The sequence below is a fragment of the Dendrobium catenatum genome, unplaced genomic scaffold (genome assembly GCF_001605985.2).
Source record: "Dendrobium catenatum unplaced genomic scaffold, ASM160598v2 fragScaff_scaffold_542, whole genome shotgun sequence".
NCBI classification, from domain to species: Eukaryota; Viridiplantae; Streptophyta; class Magnoliopsida; order Asparagales; family Orchidaceae; genus Dendrobium; species Dendrobium catenatum.
In genome coordinates, this window is record NW_021319004.1 from 2,906,838 (window position 1) to 2,925,598 (window position 18,761).

Consider the following 18,761-nt stretch of genomic DNA (forward strand, 5'->3'; position numbering starts at 1 on the left):
CTCTGTGGCCTTTCCCGTGCTTTGGTACCTCGGTTCCGTGCAGGCCTCTTGGGTTTCCGCAGCTGCCTCTTCGGGTCCCTGGCTGGGTTGTTTCCCGTGGCTTTGGTGCTTTGTTTCCTAGAATGGTTGTTGGCTTTTCATCTTCCTCATTTAATATAGAATGTGTAAGGTTTTTGGGGCTGTTTGTATTCCCCTCTCATGTCTATAAATACGAGATGTTTTGGAATGTTTTAGAGAATGAAAAAAGAGAATTTTTGACAAAGAAATCTGCGGATTTTCTTGGAAGAGCTCGAGAGCTTCTTCTTCTTCTTCTATCTCTTGGGGAGACTTGCGAGTTCTTTCCACCCTTCTTCTCGGCTTCTAATCTCTTTCGTCTCTCGGCAAGTATCCACTACATTGTATCATTCGTTTCTTAGAAAGCAGGTTTAGGTCTTTTTTTTATTTGTGTCGTTTGTAAGAGTTGTAAGGTGTCTTGTTTGAGTCGCTTGAGTTTGTTTTAAAGTTTGTAAGTGTCTTTTTATATGAAATGTAAGAGTTTGTTCTTCCTATTACTTAGCTAAGTGTCTCTTGTGTTTTTTGAGGTGATCAAGAATCTTGGGGGCCCTCTCCCCAGAGATTTTTGCTCGCATCAGCAATGATGGTCATTGGTAAGTTTCTATATAGATATTAGGTTTGTTCAATCGTCTTCTCCAATACCCGGTTGAGATTTACATTCAACAAGGCCATCATCGGAGTAAATGGGTTGTGAAGTTCAGATTTTGTGTGAAAAGAGCAAAGGCAGCGGCTGTGTTGCTCTCGGCTACTAAGAATGAGGGAGGTAGAGAGAGACGAAGTAGATGGGGTGTCCGTTAGGAGGTTTTCCTACAGGAGTTGAAGTCGGATGAGGGAATTGAAGTGCTGGACAACAGAAGGAAAGAGTTCAGCTTGTGGGAAACAGGCAAAGCGCGATTGGGAGCTTGGGGAATTCGGAATTTGGGCCTTGGAGGTGGATCAACTAGGTGAGATCGGCAGTTGCTTTCACGACCAGAAGAAGAGATGGGTGTGGAATTTGGTAGAGCGGGAGGCTGTAGGATTTGGTTTTGGATGGGAGAGGAAACTGTATTTTTTTTTTACAACCAAATTTACAAAAAGCAAATGGGAGAGGAAGGGTTGTGTGCTCGGTTAGAGGTCGTGAGAAGGTAAGCACACAGTAGGGGATTTCTTTGTTTGAACGTGGAGAAGCCACAAAAACGATCTGTCTCGTTTTAACGAAGCTGTGGATCCCATCGAGAAGAACTGTCTTTTGCAGGATTTACGGGAGGTGGTTGCATCGTCAGCGCCGAATGCAGGGATCTTGCAAGATATGCGAAGATCCTTCGACGGGATACAAGAAAAGTCATTTTATTGAGTTGATTTGATTTAATTAAAAAAGTTATTAATTAAATTGGAAAGTATAATGATGATACTAATAATATTCTGTTATTACTATCATTCTTATATTATGAGATGACAGAAATGAGTCGATCCATCAAAATCACCTCGATTCAGGCATACTTCCTCAATTTGGGCGCAATCATCTCAAAATTCATGTCAATTTAGGTGTGCGATTTTCATTGGATGAAATTATAATTGATTTTGGGTATTGTTGATGTTCTGATCACAACGAAGCCGTCCATTTTGCGATCAGAAGTCGTCTTGGCAACATCGCTTGTATGGTCGACGTCGCTCGTCAATTTCATTGATTTACGCATCATTTGCCTCAGGATCCGCGCTGATTTTCCTGTCGTTTTAATTGAACAAATTGATAGTCATTTTTGGGTATTGACAATGTTATGAAAGCAACCACGAAGTCCATTTTACGATCAGACGTCTTTTGGTTAACGTCATGCATAAATTTCGGATGTCAGTCGTCTGTTTTGAACGATCTCGTTCGATTTGCTTGCGAGGGGTTTTCTCTTAAATGAATTCGACGCTCTAATCGCAACGGCACAATTCGTTTGGCGATTGGAGGTTGTTTGACCCTTCTAGTAAAGTGTCACAAGACAATTTTTGCCCTTTTGCGTGTTTTTGCATATAGGGGTCAATAGTAAACCTATCCTAGCACTTCTCTTGAAACTTTATCATATGCTTTCTCTAAATCAATAAAAATCATATATAGATCCTCATTATTCTCTCTATACTTCTCCATCAAACCTCTCAATTAATGTCTAGCTTCCATAGTAAACCTACCTAGCATGAATCCAAATTAATTTTGAGAAATATTAGTGTCACGCCACAACCTATGCTCCATAACTCTCTCCCATAGTTTTAAAGTATGACACATTAACTTAATTCCTTTATACTTCGCACAATCTTGTGCATCTCCTTTATTCTTAGAAATAGGAATCAATACACCCATTCTCCACTCATCTGACATCTTTTTAGTTTTCAAAATAATATTAAAAAGTTTAGTAAGCTATGAAATTCATTCATCTCCTAAACATTTCCACACCTCTATTGGAATATCATCAGGTTCAATAGCTAAAAAAAATCTAATATGATCTTACCACCTTTATTAGTCGCTCCAAAGCCATAGCCACCATGAATGCTTTTAAAATCATTTACCTCTCTACCAACATGTCCATTTACATCTAGGGGTGTCAATATTTGACACGACACGACAACCCGACCCGAAAAATCCGGATTGGACCCAACCCGTTTGATAAACGGGTCGGGTTCGGGTTCTCTCCTCCAATAAAAACTCTTTCTTCGAGAGGTATATTTTATATTAATTATTTTAGGTCATTTCAAAATTTTAATTTTGAATACATATTCAAATTTACTTGAGGAGCAGAAGTACTTATAATATTAATAATCTTAGCATCAACAACAATCTTTAAAGCTATAATTTTATTACCAATTTTATTAATTTTTACAACATTATTCTTCAAACTCTTATTTATAATCACGCCTACATCATTTCTAGTACGACTCTTACCATAATGTCATAGTTTAAATCATCAACTATTAATATCCTTAGTCTTCTCTCCGATCCATTTAGTTTCTAGAATGCAAAGAATATTTATCTTCCTATGGATCATATTATTTATTAATTCCATTAATTTACCTATAAGAGAACTTATATTATAAGTTCCTATGATAATTTTAATTTCATGGACTAGCTTATTTGCTCACATCCGTCCATCATGTGGGAACCCTTGACTTATTTAACACTGCACCCGGGCATCGATGCAGCGGAACTTGCTCACTTTTCACAGTATTCATGCCATACAACGCGTCGCTTACAGGGAACGCCATAGATTAACACAATGTATTAATGGATTCATGTCATGATTATTCGACAAGTTTTACGCTGGTTGTCGACTACCTAATGCAACTCTCCACTTTTCTCATCCATGACTTGAGACTTGATAACGACAGTGTTAATCTCTATTATAACACTGAAAAAAATCCTATTTAGAATAATGTTGAGCACATTGACAAAATTGAATCAAAAGTACAGGGCCTTTCATCATATGTTGTCAAAAGGATAATTTATAAGCATGCTACACACAATATCATAAGAAATACTGATTAATAACTCATGGAATACTGATTAATGACTCATGGAATGTCATACATAATCAAAAGCAAATTTTACCATTTAAAATATTCAACAATATTGCAATAAAAAAAAGCTCATATAACTGTGCTTATCTAGGCATTGCAACATAAGACGATACTATTCGCTTCTGACATTGCATATACGTAGAATTATAACAAAGGATATAAAAGCATTAACTCAATTTGCAAACATACTTAAGGAAACAAGAAAACGCATAATAAATGCCATCAAGAAAAAGAGAGAACTTACGTATCAGTGATGAAAAGGCTCACAAGCTTTGAAGGAATGAAATCAAAAGCAGGATTTACAACATGAAGACGTGGAGAACCTCCAGACGTGCTAAAATCCATACAATCTGAGAACTCCCCAAAATCCAACAAATCAGATGGGCTTTTGAAATCATTTAGTAAAACCTCCGGATTATGCGGATACAAGGGGCATAGCTGCCAAATAGATATCAAGAAAAAAAAGCATCCACATCAAAATACATATAAACATGTATTTATGCCCAAAAAAGAGTAAATGAAGAAAATATAAAAAGATTAAAAGCAAAACAAGACAGGAAAATATAGAAATAAACTCAAATCTCACATGTATCAAGTTGTTTAAACCCCTAAAATACTACATAATTTCAATTCATTATGTTTTTTTTTTTTCATTCTAAATTACTAACTACTAAGCATTCTCTAGCAAAAGGCTATTGAGTTATCATCTAAATTGATTTTCTTCATATTTTTAATTTTCAACAAAAGTAGTAAATACCTATCAAAATTTATTAGTATGTGCCCTAAGAATTTTATATCTTCACAACATTATTTTCCACATCTGATATTAGATTTGCTTTAGAAATTCTATATCGACTTTCTATGTCATATTTGACATCAGAGTTTAATGTTATATAGTCTTTTAGATGCATGTTAATATAATATCAGGGATAAATAACAACACAACAAAATGATGCAATTTAAGAAAAATCAATATACCAATGATCCTAGATAATTTCAACATGACTATTACATGTTTTTATATTCCACTTTAGATGGGAGATATCATGAGATATTTTAAAATTCGACCTATAACTTAAAAAAATCTTCTGAAAGGCATGACATATTTGATTCCCAAAGAGTTAAAATTTGCTTAATACTTTAGGCTAAGTGTTGTTGTTATAATAAAAGCAGCTAGAGCTAATATGCATAAACTTAAGGAAAAATATGGCATTCATTGATTAAAGAAATCAATTGCGTAGTCAATTTAAGAACTTCACACAATGTAACTCTAGCATGTTTAAATGTTTTAAGTTTAAAGATCTTTTATTCAAATATTATTTGACTAGATATTATTATGAAATCAATACATATTTCCTGAAAGATCTTAAGCAAAAAAATCAAGCATGAATTAAAATAAAATTCACAAAACACAATAAATAAGAGTTTATACAGAGCTTAAGAATTTAAGAAATATCATAATTCTAAGTTTAGAACTACTTCATTAGAGCTTAACATTTCTAAGAAATAAAAAAGTTGAATCTCATACAAGGCATATCAATCGCATATTAATACAAGTATCTACTATCTAGTATGAAAGATCATTAAGTTTTGAAAAAAAAAGTAGTTCATAAATATTCTTTAAATGATATATTACATGCGAAAAAAAAAGTTATAATTATAATATGATTCTATATCAGAGTTTGTACTAGGACATATTTATAAATAAAAACATAAAGTTGAGCAAAAGAGAAAATTTGAATATGAAACTAAATTTGAGCATGAGGGTAAGTTTCGAACCTAAACATTATATAAAATCTTAATTTATCACTATTTTTAGAATTTAGCAAATCATCCATACCAAAGTTGATAAACCAATTGAACATAATAAGACATAACTGCTAATGAAGTATCTGTCAAAATTTTCTCTACTTTTAACAATATAACATATAATAATTCTTTTGTTCCTTGACTAACAAAATCATAAAAAGAACTTTCTTAAGAAAATTAGACTGCATAAACATACAATAGATTTTTTGTATGATAACATCTTTTAAGAAAATATGAAATTCACAAGTCCATATAGATATATAACTTATCAAGATTAATCATTAAACCACTTGGACTATTTTTTTTTTAAAGATGGTTCATCCATATCATGAACATCTCTCTTAAAAGCGAACATATTTTTTAGGATTGCTAGTTATTATAAGAAAACATGATGAAACTTGATAAATATAAACTTTATGTTTTCATTTCCTTCGACACTTAGAATTAGTTATAGCATATTCATTAGTAAATAGAGTAGCATTTTAAACTTCAAGCATGCATAATTTCATTTTGCACCATTCATTTGCCATATGCATGTTTTGTATGAGAATATCCAAAAGAATTTACATTGAACTATTAACATTATAAGTCTACTGAAGTTTGAAGTTGTCACATGCATGCCAGAATTGAAAGATAAGATAATATTTCATCTAGACCCTAAATATTTCTTATAAAAACCTTTAAGAAATTAAATATAATACAAATGATATTATATGAAGACATCAAATGATTTGGAATGAAAACTTCCAATTTAAAAATATAATGGTTTATTAAGACCCATCTTCCTATGTTTTTTGTTATTGGTTGAAAGTGAAACTATATTTACTCAAATTTACTGAAATATATAACTTTCTCTCAATAACATAAAATTTCAGTATGCATGGCAAGTTTTGAGTAGAAGGCTAAAGATCATTCATCTAAATAGAACTTAATCATTTTTTTAGTTTTCATCAAGAGTAGTAAATAATTGCTTTAGATTAATAGCTTCTGTCTTACTAATTTTTATGCGTGTGCGCCATTTTTTGCTGCATTGCATGCCTTCCATATCTAGATAAAAATTCCTAGATCCTAAGACGCCTTACATCAACCATTTTCATTTTTGTTACATATAACATGGCTGTCAATCATTTATTCGTCACCCACAGTTGGATTCATCTAGCACAACCACCCTAATTGCAACAACAACATCAAGCCTTTTATCCTACTATGTAGGGTCAGGTACATGAATCTCTTTTCACCATTATGTCCTATTAAGAGACAAATTCTCATTTAAATCTAATAAAAAAAATGTTCTCTCTACGTTTTTTAACATAGGCTAAATCTAATACATCTACTCTCCTAACCGAACCATTGGAAGGATGACGTTTTATGTGACTAAACTATCTAAGGAAACTCTCTCTAACCTTATCTTCCATTGGAACTACTTCAACCTATTCACGTGTATAATCATTTCGCATTCTATCTCTAAGTGTCAAGCTACTCATCCACCTAAGCATCCTATTCTTTGCAACACTTAATTTGATTTTTTGCTTCTCTTTTAATGACCAACATTCTACGTCATAAACATTGCAAGTTTCACTACCATCTTATAGAATTTCTCCTTAAGTTTGAGAGTTACTTTTCTATCATACAATAGGCCCTAAGCATTCATCAACTTTAACCATCCAACTTGAATTCTAATAATAAATCCCCATCTATTATACCGTTTTGCACAATAGACTCAAGATATCTAAAACGTGTATTCTTACTAATAACTTGATCACCCAAAGTCACACTCCCCCACTAGATCTGATACTACTAAAATTATATTCCATGTATTCGATTTTAAATCTACTCAAACAAAAACTTTAGACTTTAACGTTGACCTCTATAATTCAAGTTTTACTTCAACACCCTCTCTAGTCTTATCAACAACAACAACAACATCAAGCTTTTGTCCCACTACGTGGGGTTGGCTACATGAATACTTTTCGCCATTGTGTCAGGTTAAAAGTCAAATTCTCATTTAAATCTAATAAAGAAAGATCATTTCTAATATTTTCTAACCAAGTATTTTTAGGTTTACCTCTACGTTTCTTAACAAAAGTCAAATCTAATACCTCAACTTTCCTAACCGGGTCATCAGAAGGCTTCCGTTTAATGTGACCAAATTAACCGGGTCATCGCAAGCCGCCGTTTTATGTGACCAAACCATCTAAGGCGACTCTCTCTAATCTTATCTTCCACTGGAGCTACTCCAACCTTTTCACGTATATGCTCATTTCCTATCCTATCTCTAAGAGTCAAGCCACTCAACAAAAAAGCACTTCTCATCTAAATCATCCAACTTTAACTCTATGAATTATGTCCTCGTTTATAAACAATTATTTTGTACAATAAATCCAGAATATTTGAGTTTATCACACTAAATATCACTTAATTATCCAATAAAATTAATTTATAATATCAACCTTGCATCGAATAAAGTTATATTTATTAATCATAAACCCCTCATCATCCGCAAATTTTCTCAACTACTTCTAACTTTTTACTAGCTAAAAAGGAATACCTATCAAAACTATGCAATCTATTAGTAGCATACAAGGAAGAGGCAAATATACTTCCGTGTTTTGCAGCATCAATATTAACCTAAAAAAATGACATGCATTAAAAGTGGCATGGTGCCATGGTAAACACGACTAAAAATCAAGGAATTATGCATGACTTGAGAATCAAGAGCAATTAACTAGCCAATATAAAATTACGTAGAAGAATAAACCAATAATGAAATTACAAAGTAAACAAAAGTAAAGCCTCAACCGATACAAAGAGATAACTTATCCCAAAATTAGATGGCCACACTTATCAATCAAATGAATCACATAACCAACTTGTGCTAACAAGATAAAAGAGAAATTAAATTTTATTGAAGGAAAAAACATTTCCATTATATGCCTCTAACACATATTTATAGACTTCTCATAACCTAAGTAGAAAATGTTGACATAGGATCAATCTCATTTTAAGTCTAAAATAATTTTATCAAATAGAAAAAAATATTCTCAAATTAATTTAAAATCTCCAACTCAAGTTTTCTTAGACGCTTCTTTTTTTACATGATATAATTACTTCAAAATAAAAAAACGGTGTCACCTATCACAATTCACCCTCCTATTCCATAGAGGGCATGAAACGTCTAATAGTTCCTACCAAACCTACATATCCATTTAACCCATCCCTAATAATTACCCTCTTTCCCATGTATATACGTTGCAATAGTCCATTAATTTCACCCAAAATTAATATTTTCAAACTTTCTTTTCATCCAACATGAAGAGCAAAAACATAAACTACAAATATAACATCCCCATCTATACTTAGCACTAATTGCACACGCACTATAAAAAAACCTAGTGACTTTAACAAATTTTATGTGATAAGTTAATCAACCCCACATACATGAGTAGAGGAATCAAATCGGGAGAGAACCGGCCAAGCTTTATACAGATGGAAAACAAATCAATGATGTATTTCACAGAACCAAAAACTGAAAGAACCTAAATATGCATATGCAAAGAAAACAGGTAAGCATTGGAGTGCCAAGTGATCACATCTCATCTATAGATTAAAATAAAGGTATATAGAACAATTTAATTGCAAATTATCATACAGAATTCATTCAAGATGATCCAGAATAAATACATGATTAGTAGAGTGTGAGTAAGGGACCTTGTGACTTCCAGCAACCACCACAAAAGGGACAGCATGCCTCTGAGCAGCAAGAGCAACCATATTTATTCCGACAGGTGCTATTACACCACCATTCGCCATAATGGCGTGAGCACCAACTATCACCTTTAGAACATAAAATAAGATAAAACTTTGAAAAAATTCTAATCAATGTTGACAATGCGGAGTTACCATAAGCTTACCATGTTCACTCGAGAGATCATGGCAAAAACGGCAGAATCTGTGATGACAGTAGTTTGCAAACCTTTTGCAACCAGCTCCTTCGCAAGAACATGTCCCAGATACCTGGTTATAGACCAAAGCTGCACATTACAAGAGGAAGTTGAAAACAAAAAAGAAAAATAAAAAAAATTAAAAAAAAAATTATCGCATTATATGCGTAGAAGGGATTGAATAGCCAAGTTGCGCCCCTAGTTTTTAGGATAGAGGCAAGAGAAACAAACAAACCTTGGTGCACCTTCCGCAATAAATACACGAAAAGAACGTTTCTTCTCATTTGCTGCACAGAGAAACTCTTTAACTGTTCTTGAACGGCCCAAAGTTAATATCACCTCGCTGAGAAACAAAAGAAATGCATGTACCATAATTGCTTAAAACCAAATAAACTAGTAAAAAATACATAGATTTAAAAACTTAAAGAAAAATCAAATATAGATTAGTTCCTAACCTAAAGAAAACCGACATCATTTTTATATCCTATATCTTTAGATCAACAAGAAGTTTAAGGCCACATATGCACTCAAGTTGTTCTCATGTCATTAACATTGCAATGCACTTGATACAATTATAAATCTCTGATCTCACCTCAATAATCAATGCAAGAAAATGGTGATTAATATAAAAAACATGGCATCAATGACAATCATTTGTGTATTCAATCATAACTACCCCAAATTACTCCTAATGTTATCTCCAAAAGAATAAGTGGCTAGAAAAGTTTGACTTGTTTATTCCTTCAATGAGTATTTATATACAAACCTACATCAAGAATAATTGGAAATAACTAAAGGCAATAACTCCAAAAAAATAAAAATAATAATATGCCCATTAGTTGTCCTCCCCCTTTAGGGTTCGTCAGATGCATTTGACCACGTGAATAACATAAGGCTTCCATCCTTTGGTGTGCATGGATCCATGAGAGAGGTGTTTCCTTACTTGGATAACTGATTCATGGCTTCTTTCCTTCATAGGCATTTCCATTGGACCCGCTAGGCATGCTTGCCTTTGAACGCTCCACCCAAATTGGGTGGCATAGATCTACCATCAAGTTTGCTTATAATATTTTTGAAAAGTCCTTTGATGACATAAGAAGTGCAAATCAAACCGCTTTTCAATTCCTTTTTTATGACATATTTATTTTCTTCTACATATTTGGTTCGATAATATTGTATTGGGTTATAAGCAACATTAATAATAGATTAGTTGTCACAGTATATTTTTCATAGGCTTTTCTTACTTAATTTTTAAAACTTCTAATAAAATTTGATCCACAAAAGTTCATAGATACCTTAGGCAATCGCTCTAAATTCGAATTCAATACTAAATCTTGAAACAACAATTTAACTCTTGCTCCTACATGTTATAAGGTTTTCTCTTAGAAGTGTACAATATCAAGATGTGGATCTCCTATCCACTAATAACCTGGCATAGTTAACATCAATATAACATTCAATTTGTAGAGTATCATATTTTTTATAGAGAATATATTTTTTGGAACTTCATTTAAGATATTTGAAAACTATAAATTTGCTTGAAAGTAAGAAACATTAGGTTTGTGCATAAATTGAGTAGTGAGATTTACTACAAAGGTGATACCAAAATGAGTGTGAAATAGATAAATTAAATTTTCAACCAATCTTTAATAATATCCCATGTCCACTTATGTTCTTTCTTCATCTACATCTAATTTTTGACCCGGTTCAATTAGACTTTCATAAGGTTTACAATTAGTCATTTTATTTCCTCAGTAGGCTAAGATTTTTTTTTGTTGAGTAAAAAAAATTCATTATTCTAATAATGCAACTTCTATAATGAGGAAGTATTAGAGTTTATCTAATTCTTTGATCCTTGGAAAAGAAGTCAAAAAAATTGGATATAATGAAGAGAGGAAAACATAAAAGAGAGGAAGAACAAAAATTAAAAAAAGAAAACCTTAATATTGTTCTAATACACTGTAAAAAAGAAGTGTCCAAGAAAAATGATAAAGGATATACTTTTGGTGAATAAGCCCCACTGCCTGTTCAGAAATTTGTTCATGACAAGTCTCGATGTCTTGAATCAATTCATTGATGGCCTCAATGACATCATGTTTCAGCTTCTTGCTTCTTGAACTCCTTTCAGCTGCTGTAACAATAAAATACAATGCAAAATTAATATATATATATATATATCAAAATAAAATTTTATCAGAATCAACTACATTCAAAACAGCTCAGTCAAACTAAGATTATTCCAAGATTCTACTATCAGATCCAGGAGATATCATCTATGAAACAAGTGGATTCGAGCTTTTCCAAAAAAACAAAAAATTATATTGATTGGGTGATACATTTACTCTTCCCTTCGGAGTCGCCTCCTGATGATGAAGGATGAGGAGCAGAAGCAGACTCAGGTATTCCTTCAAGAAGTGTCTGCAATGAGGGTGCCCGAAGGGTGCTTCTTGCTGCAGCAGCAACAGCGGCAGCAGACAAAGCTTGGTGGTCTTCACGTTCATAGTTGTCATCATCATCACTGTTAGCAGATAAGCTCAATCCCTCCATTGCACTTGCTGTTGATGTTAAGTCTTCCTCTCTAATAATGTGCAATATACGTCTCACAATGTTGCCAACAGCAAGCTCTGTAAACCACATTAATGAAAGTGTCATTAAGATTTCAAAGACAGTAACAACTCGTCACCTAAGGTGTTATAGATAATACTGGAAACTCATATAAGATCATGCGTTCGCAAATGTTTGTGCTTTTAGTGCCTAAGTATTTGCACAAATAAATCAGGGATCAGACAAAAAAAACTTTGGATTGTGCCACAAAACCTATTTTCTAACAGCAATTCACTCTATCAAGTAAATATAATATCCCAATTCTATACTTCAACAAAGCTTTTCACCTTAACTTCTCGAGGGCAATGATTACGTGAAGAGCGTGATTAATCAAAAGCATGTTAACAATCACGTTCTTCTGCGCAAAGAACATAAATAATAAGGCACGAAGGGTATAAATTCATCCAGAAAAAAAAAAAGAAAAAACAGGCAACACTTATCATAAAAATTTAACCAACATAAGCAAAATTTCATGGGCAAAAAAAATGTTTGTTAAGAGTAACATTGCATAATTTGATCCTTCAATATTTTGAAATTTTAAGCAACCATATTTAGTTAATTGAACTATGAGTTGATTGATCTAGACTAGCAAATTAAAGTTAATAACAAATCTACCACTCAAAAAGAATGATGGAGGGAGGTTCATAAAACCAATAGAAAATGATCAGGATTTAACAACTCATGTACAACCCCCAATGGGAATGAGGAAGAAAGATGCATACCTAAATAGTTGGGATAAGGATGAGAATGAACTAGATGATTAATATTTAAATTATCTCACAAATATTTGGGAAGGCTACATTTTCATTGTTTCTCAAAAAACTCAGCATGTTCTCCACATTTTTAGCAACCATAATTAGTTAATTAAACTAAGAATTATACAATCTAGACTAGCAAATTAAAGTTAATAACAAATATAGCACTCAACAAGAATGATGGAGGATTCATAAAACCAATACAAAATAGTCAGGGTTTAACAACTAAAATACCACCCAGCCGGAATAGGGAAGAAGGATTCATGCCTAAATAGTTCGGATACGGATGAGATTGAATTAGATTATTAATACTTAAATTAACTCACAAATAATTGGGCAAATCTGCATTTCCATTGTTATTCTTGAAAAATTCAGCCTGTCCTTCAACAAATCTAGAATGGAAAAGACCTACAACAACCATTGAATCAGAATCTATCACGATAATGTACTAGTCATGCAATTTTTCTACTCACCATTATTATTCTTGAAAATCTTCCTCTTGATCTGTACAAATCCTGCAGAAGGGTGGCACTGAAACCACTGACCTAGCCAGAATTAAATTTCTTAACATTATGCACTAATCTGACAATGATTCCAATCTTATTTCAACATCTTCACTCTTCTAGCTTGCATGTTTCTGCACTATCAAATATCCTTCTTTCTTTTGATTTACTTACCGACTTAAGTATCTATTTTCTCCATACGATACCCATAGTCCTCAAGTGGCTGCCAGCATGCCATCCTTGCTCAGTCTTAACATAGACACTATTCTCTTTCTCTCTGGTTTTCACCACCAACTAATGCCTTACTAGTCATGTCCAAGTTGATTGCTAAGAAGATAGTTCACACATCATTTTAATGGTCAAAACTGTAACCTGAAACTTTTATCTTCATTTACAAAGCTTTTCAATCAAAGTTCTCTTTAACCGTGGATATATAAGCTGCCCAACCCCCTCCTTACACTTCTACTTCCACATTCCTTGATGTTCAAAGATCAAACACGAACACAGTGATCTGAAATTGGGCATGACATGCAGCATGCCTCAATACTCTTTAACTTGTAGATTTATGGGGATAAGCAGCCTTAAAAACTACTATGAACTTTTAGTTGCTTTTGTCTAGACACTCAAATGTTGACGACATTGCAGTATGTATCAAATTTTTGTTATATTATTTCACATTAAGTTTTTGAAATTTACAATTATCAGAATATGGAAACAGTGCACTAATAGTCCTCATAACTTACTAAAAAGAGGGGTGTATCTAACGCATGAGGCTTCATACCAAAGAAGCATCAGGATAGGGATGAATGTGTGCAATCTTACACTTGCATTATAGGTAGGTTATCTTTGTGATTCGCTCCCATGATCTTCAAATCACAAGAAGTAAATATAACTATTGGCTCCCTGCTCTAACAGAGACGCTTGAAGATCAAAACAATAAAAAATAGTCATGCCAAGACAATTAATGTGCAAATTATAACAAATATTTGCAACTCTTTCAATTTCCATTCTACAAAATGCCAAATTCTCTCCCCCTTGTACTCTCATGAACAGCCAGAGCAATGATGAGAACCATATATAAGTAAGGTGAAGGTAGTTTGCAGCAAAGAGAACTTGTTATCCTCGTCGCTAGGTTTCCTTTCTCTTTCTTTTATGCTGCAACCTTGCTTTTTTTTCTCTTTCTCTCTTCATTTATATACTTCATCCTTGCAAGCAATTACACACTTAAGAACCCTTATTCATCAGCATCATCATCAACAACAGCAACAACCTTATCCCAACAATTTAGGATCAGCATTATATACTCTCATTTGTCATTTGTTCTTGTTGGGTGTTATCTGAGATGCTAAACATATTCTTCATAAATCATTTTGAACAACTTCTATCCTTATAACATTAATTCATCCATTTTTCATCTCAATACTTTGATACTAATTTAATCAACTTATCTAGTGATCACATTTTTTACCCTTCATTGTATATGCATGAACCACCTAAGTACATTTTCAATCAACTTATATTCAATCAATAGCACTCCAATATTTCCTTTAATATAATCATTTTAATGTATCATTTCTAGTTTTTACATTCTCATTTCTAACAAATACAACTTAGATACCAATAACTTTTTTATAGCCCAACATTCAAATTCATAAAACATACAAACCAATTATGATTTTATAAAATTTACATTTAAACCTCCATGGTATTTACTTATCAAACAAAACTGATGTAGAACGGAGGGGGTCGGTCAAAAGAGGGGAAAAAGGGAAGGCATCCACATACTTTGAATGTGTCCACATACGATGAATGTGGACTAAAGGAATTTTCAAACTTAAATTATTAAGATAAGGAAAAGGGAATTATGACAGGTCTTTAATTAAATTCAAATTTGGAGAATTAAGGAAGCCTCCTAATATAATTCATCCTATTTTAAGAAAGAATTTGAAATTAAAATTAATTTAAATTTGAATTTAAAAACTTTCCAAACTTAAGATGCATTGAATAAGGAATGCCTTCAATAATCAATTTGAAAAGTGGAGGAAAAGAGGAAATAGGAAGGGGGGTAAGGCCAGCGGCTAGTATGATTATGGGTGATTGATATGAGGGGTTAAAGGTGGCTATATTTAGAATCTTAAAATAGGAAAGTGGATTTAAATCAACTCCTATTTAAAAATCAAAATTGCATTATTTGATGATTTGAGGGACTTCCCTAAAATAGTTTTCCTCATTTAGGAAGTAAAATTCAAATTCAAATTCAATTGAATATGAATTTAATTGAATATGAATTTAAATAGTTTCCAAATTAAAGGGAGCTAATTTAGGAAAGGATTTGAATGCTAGATTTTGAATCTTGGAGCTAAGGGATGGATGATGGCCGACGGCTTTGGAAAGGGAATTGGGTCGGCGGTTGAGTGTCTTTTGGCCTAGAGTTTGGGTGGAGTTTTCAGCCAATAGGAGAAAGAAAAATGAGGAAGTGGCGGTTAGGAAAATAAGGAGAATAATAAAAAATGAAGACAAAACCGCGAGCCTTGGACTCTTATGAAGACTGGCGGGTGATACGTTGCCCTTCTCCAAGGGACTTCAAGCCACGAGCCCGGACCCATCTTGCGGCTGTGAAAACTCCGATTCCTTCCGATATGAATCTCACTAAATTCCTCCCAAAAGAAAACAAGTGTAAAACACAAATTTTTATTATAATTTCATCATAATTAATATAAGAGAAATGGGCCTCTATATATAAGCCTAAAAAAAACTAAAATACAAATTTGCCCCTTGGGCTTACATAAGACATGACTCTTAAATAAAAAGGGTAAAAATAGAAAATTAAAAAATTAAATCAAAATACAATTAATAAACTAAAATAAAACAGAGTGATCTCGGCCATCGATCTTCGACTCTTCATTTGAATATCGTCCACCATCGGATGTCCGCATAAAAAACTCTCAAAGCAATTTCATTTAATCATCCAATCGTAAATCTAGAATTTATCACATATTCTCATGTATATCTTTATTCATTTAATAGACATAGACCTATTACACTTTATCTTATAATAATATTGAATGATAATTATTAATATCATACCAATAAAATTACATATTATATACTTAGTTGTTGTTCAAATGAGTCTTAAATTATTTATTATAATAATTTCCACCATTGTTCTAATTTTTATTTTTTCAGTTGATGTAACACAATTTAGAACTATATCATCTATAAAAAAAGTAAACATCAGGAAACTTTGTTTTTAATATAGTTTGTAAGCATCTTCATAACCCATGCAGAAATATATAAACTCAATGTTGATCTTTGATGTAAATCTATAATAATTGAAAACACTTGGGTCACTCAACCACCAATACTATTCACTACTCCATCATACGCATCTTCAATAACACTAGCATATCATTGACGCACACTTTGTTACCTTAATCAATTCTCATATTACTCGATCATATGCTTTCTGAAGGCAAATAAAAATCATATGAAGAACATTTAGTTGTTCTCTGTTATTCTCCGTTAACTATCTTAACACAAATTTTGCTTTTATATTAGATCTCCTTTACATGAAACCAATCTGTTTCTCCAGATGTTATTTTTCTAAGCTTATGTTCCCTCATTCTCTCGCACAACTTCATTGTATGACTTATATGTTTGATTACTCTATAGTTGGACAATCTTAACATCACATTTGTTCTTAAATATTAGTACCAAAAACTTATTTAGCTCCCTTCTACTGTACCTACACGAAAGAAATGTTAAGCAAAAAGCATTAAAAAACCTACCTACAGGGTTTGCAGCGATCAGCTGCTCTCCAACGGCCCTCACAGCATCTAAGAGCACCGTCGCCTGGTTAATGTATGGCAACCGCTGCTGGGAGACCACACTTCGCAGCAGCTCAGCTGTCTGCTTTGCGCTCGCTTGCGATCCTTCGATCTTACTGATGGAATTGCAGTACAAAAGGAAAATTAGAAGGAGATAAATACTAGTAAGTGAAGAAAAAAGGAGAAAAGAAAAGTTACCGCCGCTTTAGTTTGAGAACGAAGTCATTGACGAGAGTTTGAACGTCCGGCATGGCTCTGGTTGCTCTGGTTATCTATCTCTCAGTAGATAGCGGGTCAAACAGGGACCAAGGAGACGAATTAAAATTGTTCCGATGGGTGAAAAAGTATTCGGCTTGTCGGGCTATAAGAAGGATTTGACCCAGGTAAGATTTATCAGCAAATCCTGTAAATTCGTATTTAATAAAACCTGTGAGAGCATTAAATCCTTAAAAGGATCGCGATGCAGTTGGAGGCGGAGGCGAGTTCTTACAGTGGATATCGGGAGGGAGAACACGAACTGCTCTGCGTGAGATCGGGAACTGCGAAGCTGCTGGACAACGCTCGATGATGGAGCACTTGACGGGAGAACGCAACAGAAAAACACGAACTGCTCTGAGCGAGGAGATCAACGGCCGAAGAAGATTTAGGGCGAGGGCAGGCGAAATAATATCGCAAGCGGCCGAGCTCGCTCGCGAGCAGGCGAGAAAATTAGCGGCCGCGAAGAAAGATCGCGAACGGACGGGACGCCGGTCGCGTCCTATTTCCACCAGAGAAGGCTGTCGGGGCCTCGGGGGAAATGGAAATGAGCGGCGAGGTGTGGGGCGGGTATTTAATTATGTCCAGTTAGATTATCGCTCGAATTTTAACCGTGTCGACTTGCGAAAAAAAAAAAAAAAAAAAAACCTCTCTTATTTTTCTAGCATTTTTATGTAAAGTAGGTTGTTTTAAAAAACTACTACGTGCATTATAATTTATTTAATAGTATTTATGGCCCAATAGATAAATAAAAATTTCTCAAGAGAAAAATATTAAAAAAAAAAAAGCGAAAGCAACATCAGTAGAAAATCTCACAGCAAAAAAAAAAAACACATTTTACCGATGTGACAAAATGGGTCATTATGCTAATAAATGTGTATTTAAGAAAAACTAAGGTTTCGCTAGGTTATTTTGTAACTTTCATAAAATATAGTTTTAAAACTATTATTTGAAAGAACGGAATTTTTTAACGTAAAAATTAATATTAAAAAGTTTTTAAAAACAAAACAAAAACAAAGATATGCAAAACATGGTTAAGAAAAATAGTTATATCAAACAAATATTTTTTTTTGGTAATTGACTGTTGCCAAACAAAAAAAAAAAACTGTAAAAACGGACAAATAAACGAGCCCTAAGCGAGTTGGACATTAACCAAGGTTTGAAATGAACTTCAATGAAGGTTCTTCTCACTCTGAGTAGAATCTAATGGCTATTGTGAAAAATACTCGCAAATCAATTATTCTAAATCAAACCAAACAACGGTCTTTCTGACCCAGGTCTTCTGCCGACTACGGTCCTTACGACCTCCGTCGCCTACTACGATCCGTCTGACATCCATCAACAGACAACGGTCTTTCTGACCCCGGTCTCATGCCGACTACGGTCCTTCCGACCAAACAAACATGTATATGTAACTCCTACCATGTAATGCAATCTATATGTTGCCTTCTCCAAAGGAAGGGCCTCATTTGTAATCGA

At 33.4% G+C, this 18,761-nt stretch overlaps 1 protein-coding gene across 4 annotated transcripts in view; it reads right to left on the bottom strand.

Moving 5' to 3' along the window:
• The window catches only part of LOC110095827 (translation initiation factor eIF-2B subunit beta), a 24,328-nt gene extending 6,481 nt beyond the window's left edge, over nucleotides 1–17,847 (bottom strand). The window contains exons 1-9 of one of the 4 annotated variants that reach the window (XM_020821534.2): nucleotides 17,518–17,847; nucleotides 17,226–17,430; nucleotides 16,989–17,143; nucleotides 11,675–11,962; nucleotides 11,340–11,466; nucleotides 9,574–9,681; nucleotides 9,309–9,411; nucleotides 9,106–9,231; nucleotides 3,833–4,026 (exon numbers count right to left, since the gene is read on the bottom strand). In XM_020821534.2, coding sequence (XP_020677193.1) covers nucleotides 3,833–4,026; nucleotides 9,106–9,231; nucleotides 9,309–9,411; nucleotides 9,574–9,681; nucleotides 11,340–11,466; nucleotides 11,675–11,962; nucleotides 16,989–17,143; nucleotides 17,226–17,278 — 1,154 coding nt within the window. In that variant the 5' untranslated portion in view covers nucleotides 17,279–17,430; nucleotides 17,518–17,847. Of the gene's footprint in view, nucleotides 1–3,832; nucleotides 4,027–9,105; nucleotides 9,232–9,308; nucleotides 9,412–9,573; nucleotides 9,682–11,339; nucleotides 11,470–11,674; nucleotides 11,963–16,988; nucleotides 17,144–17,225; nucleotides 17,455–17,517 lie in introns of all 4 variants that reach the window. The other 3 variants (XM_020821532.2, XM_020821531.2, XM_020821533.2) reach the window with 3 other exon arrangements.
• Between the last annotated feature and the right edge of the window lie 914 nt (nucleotides 17,848–18,761).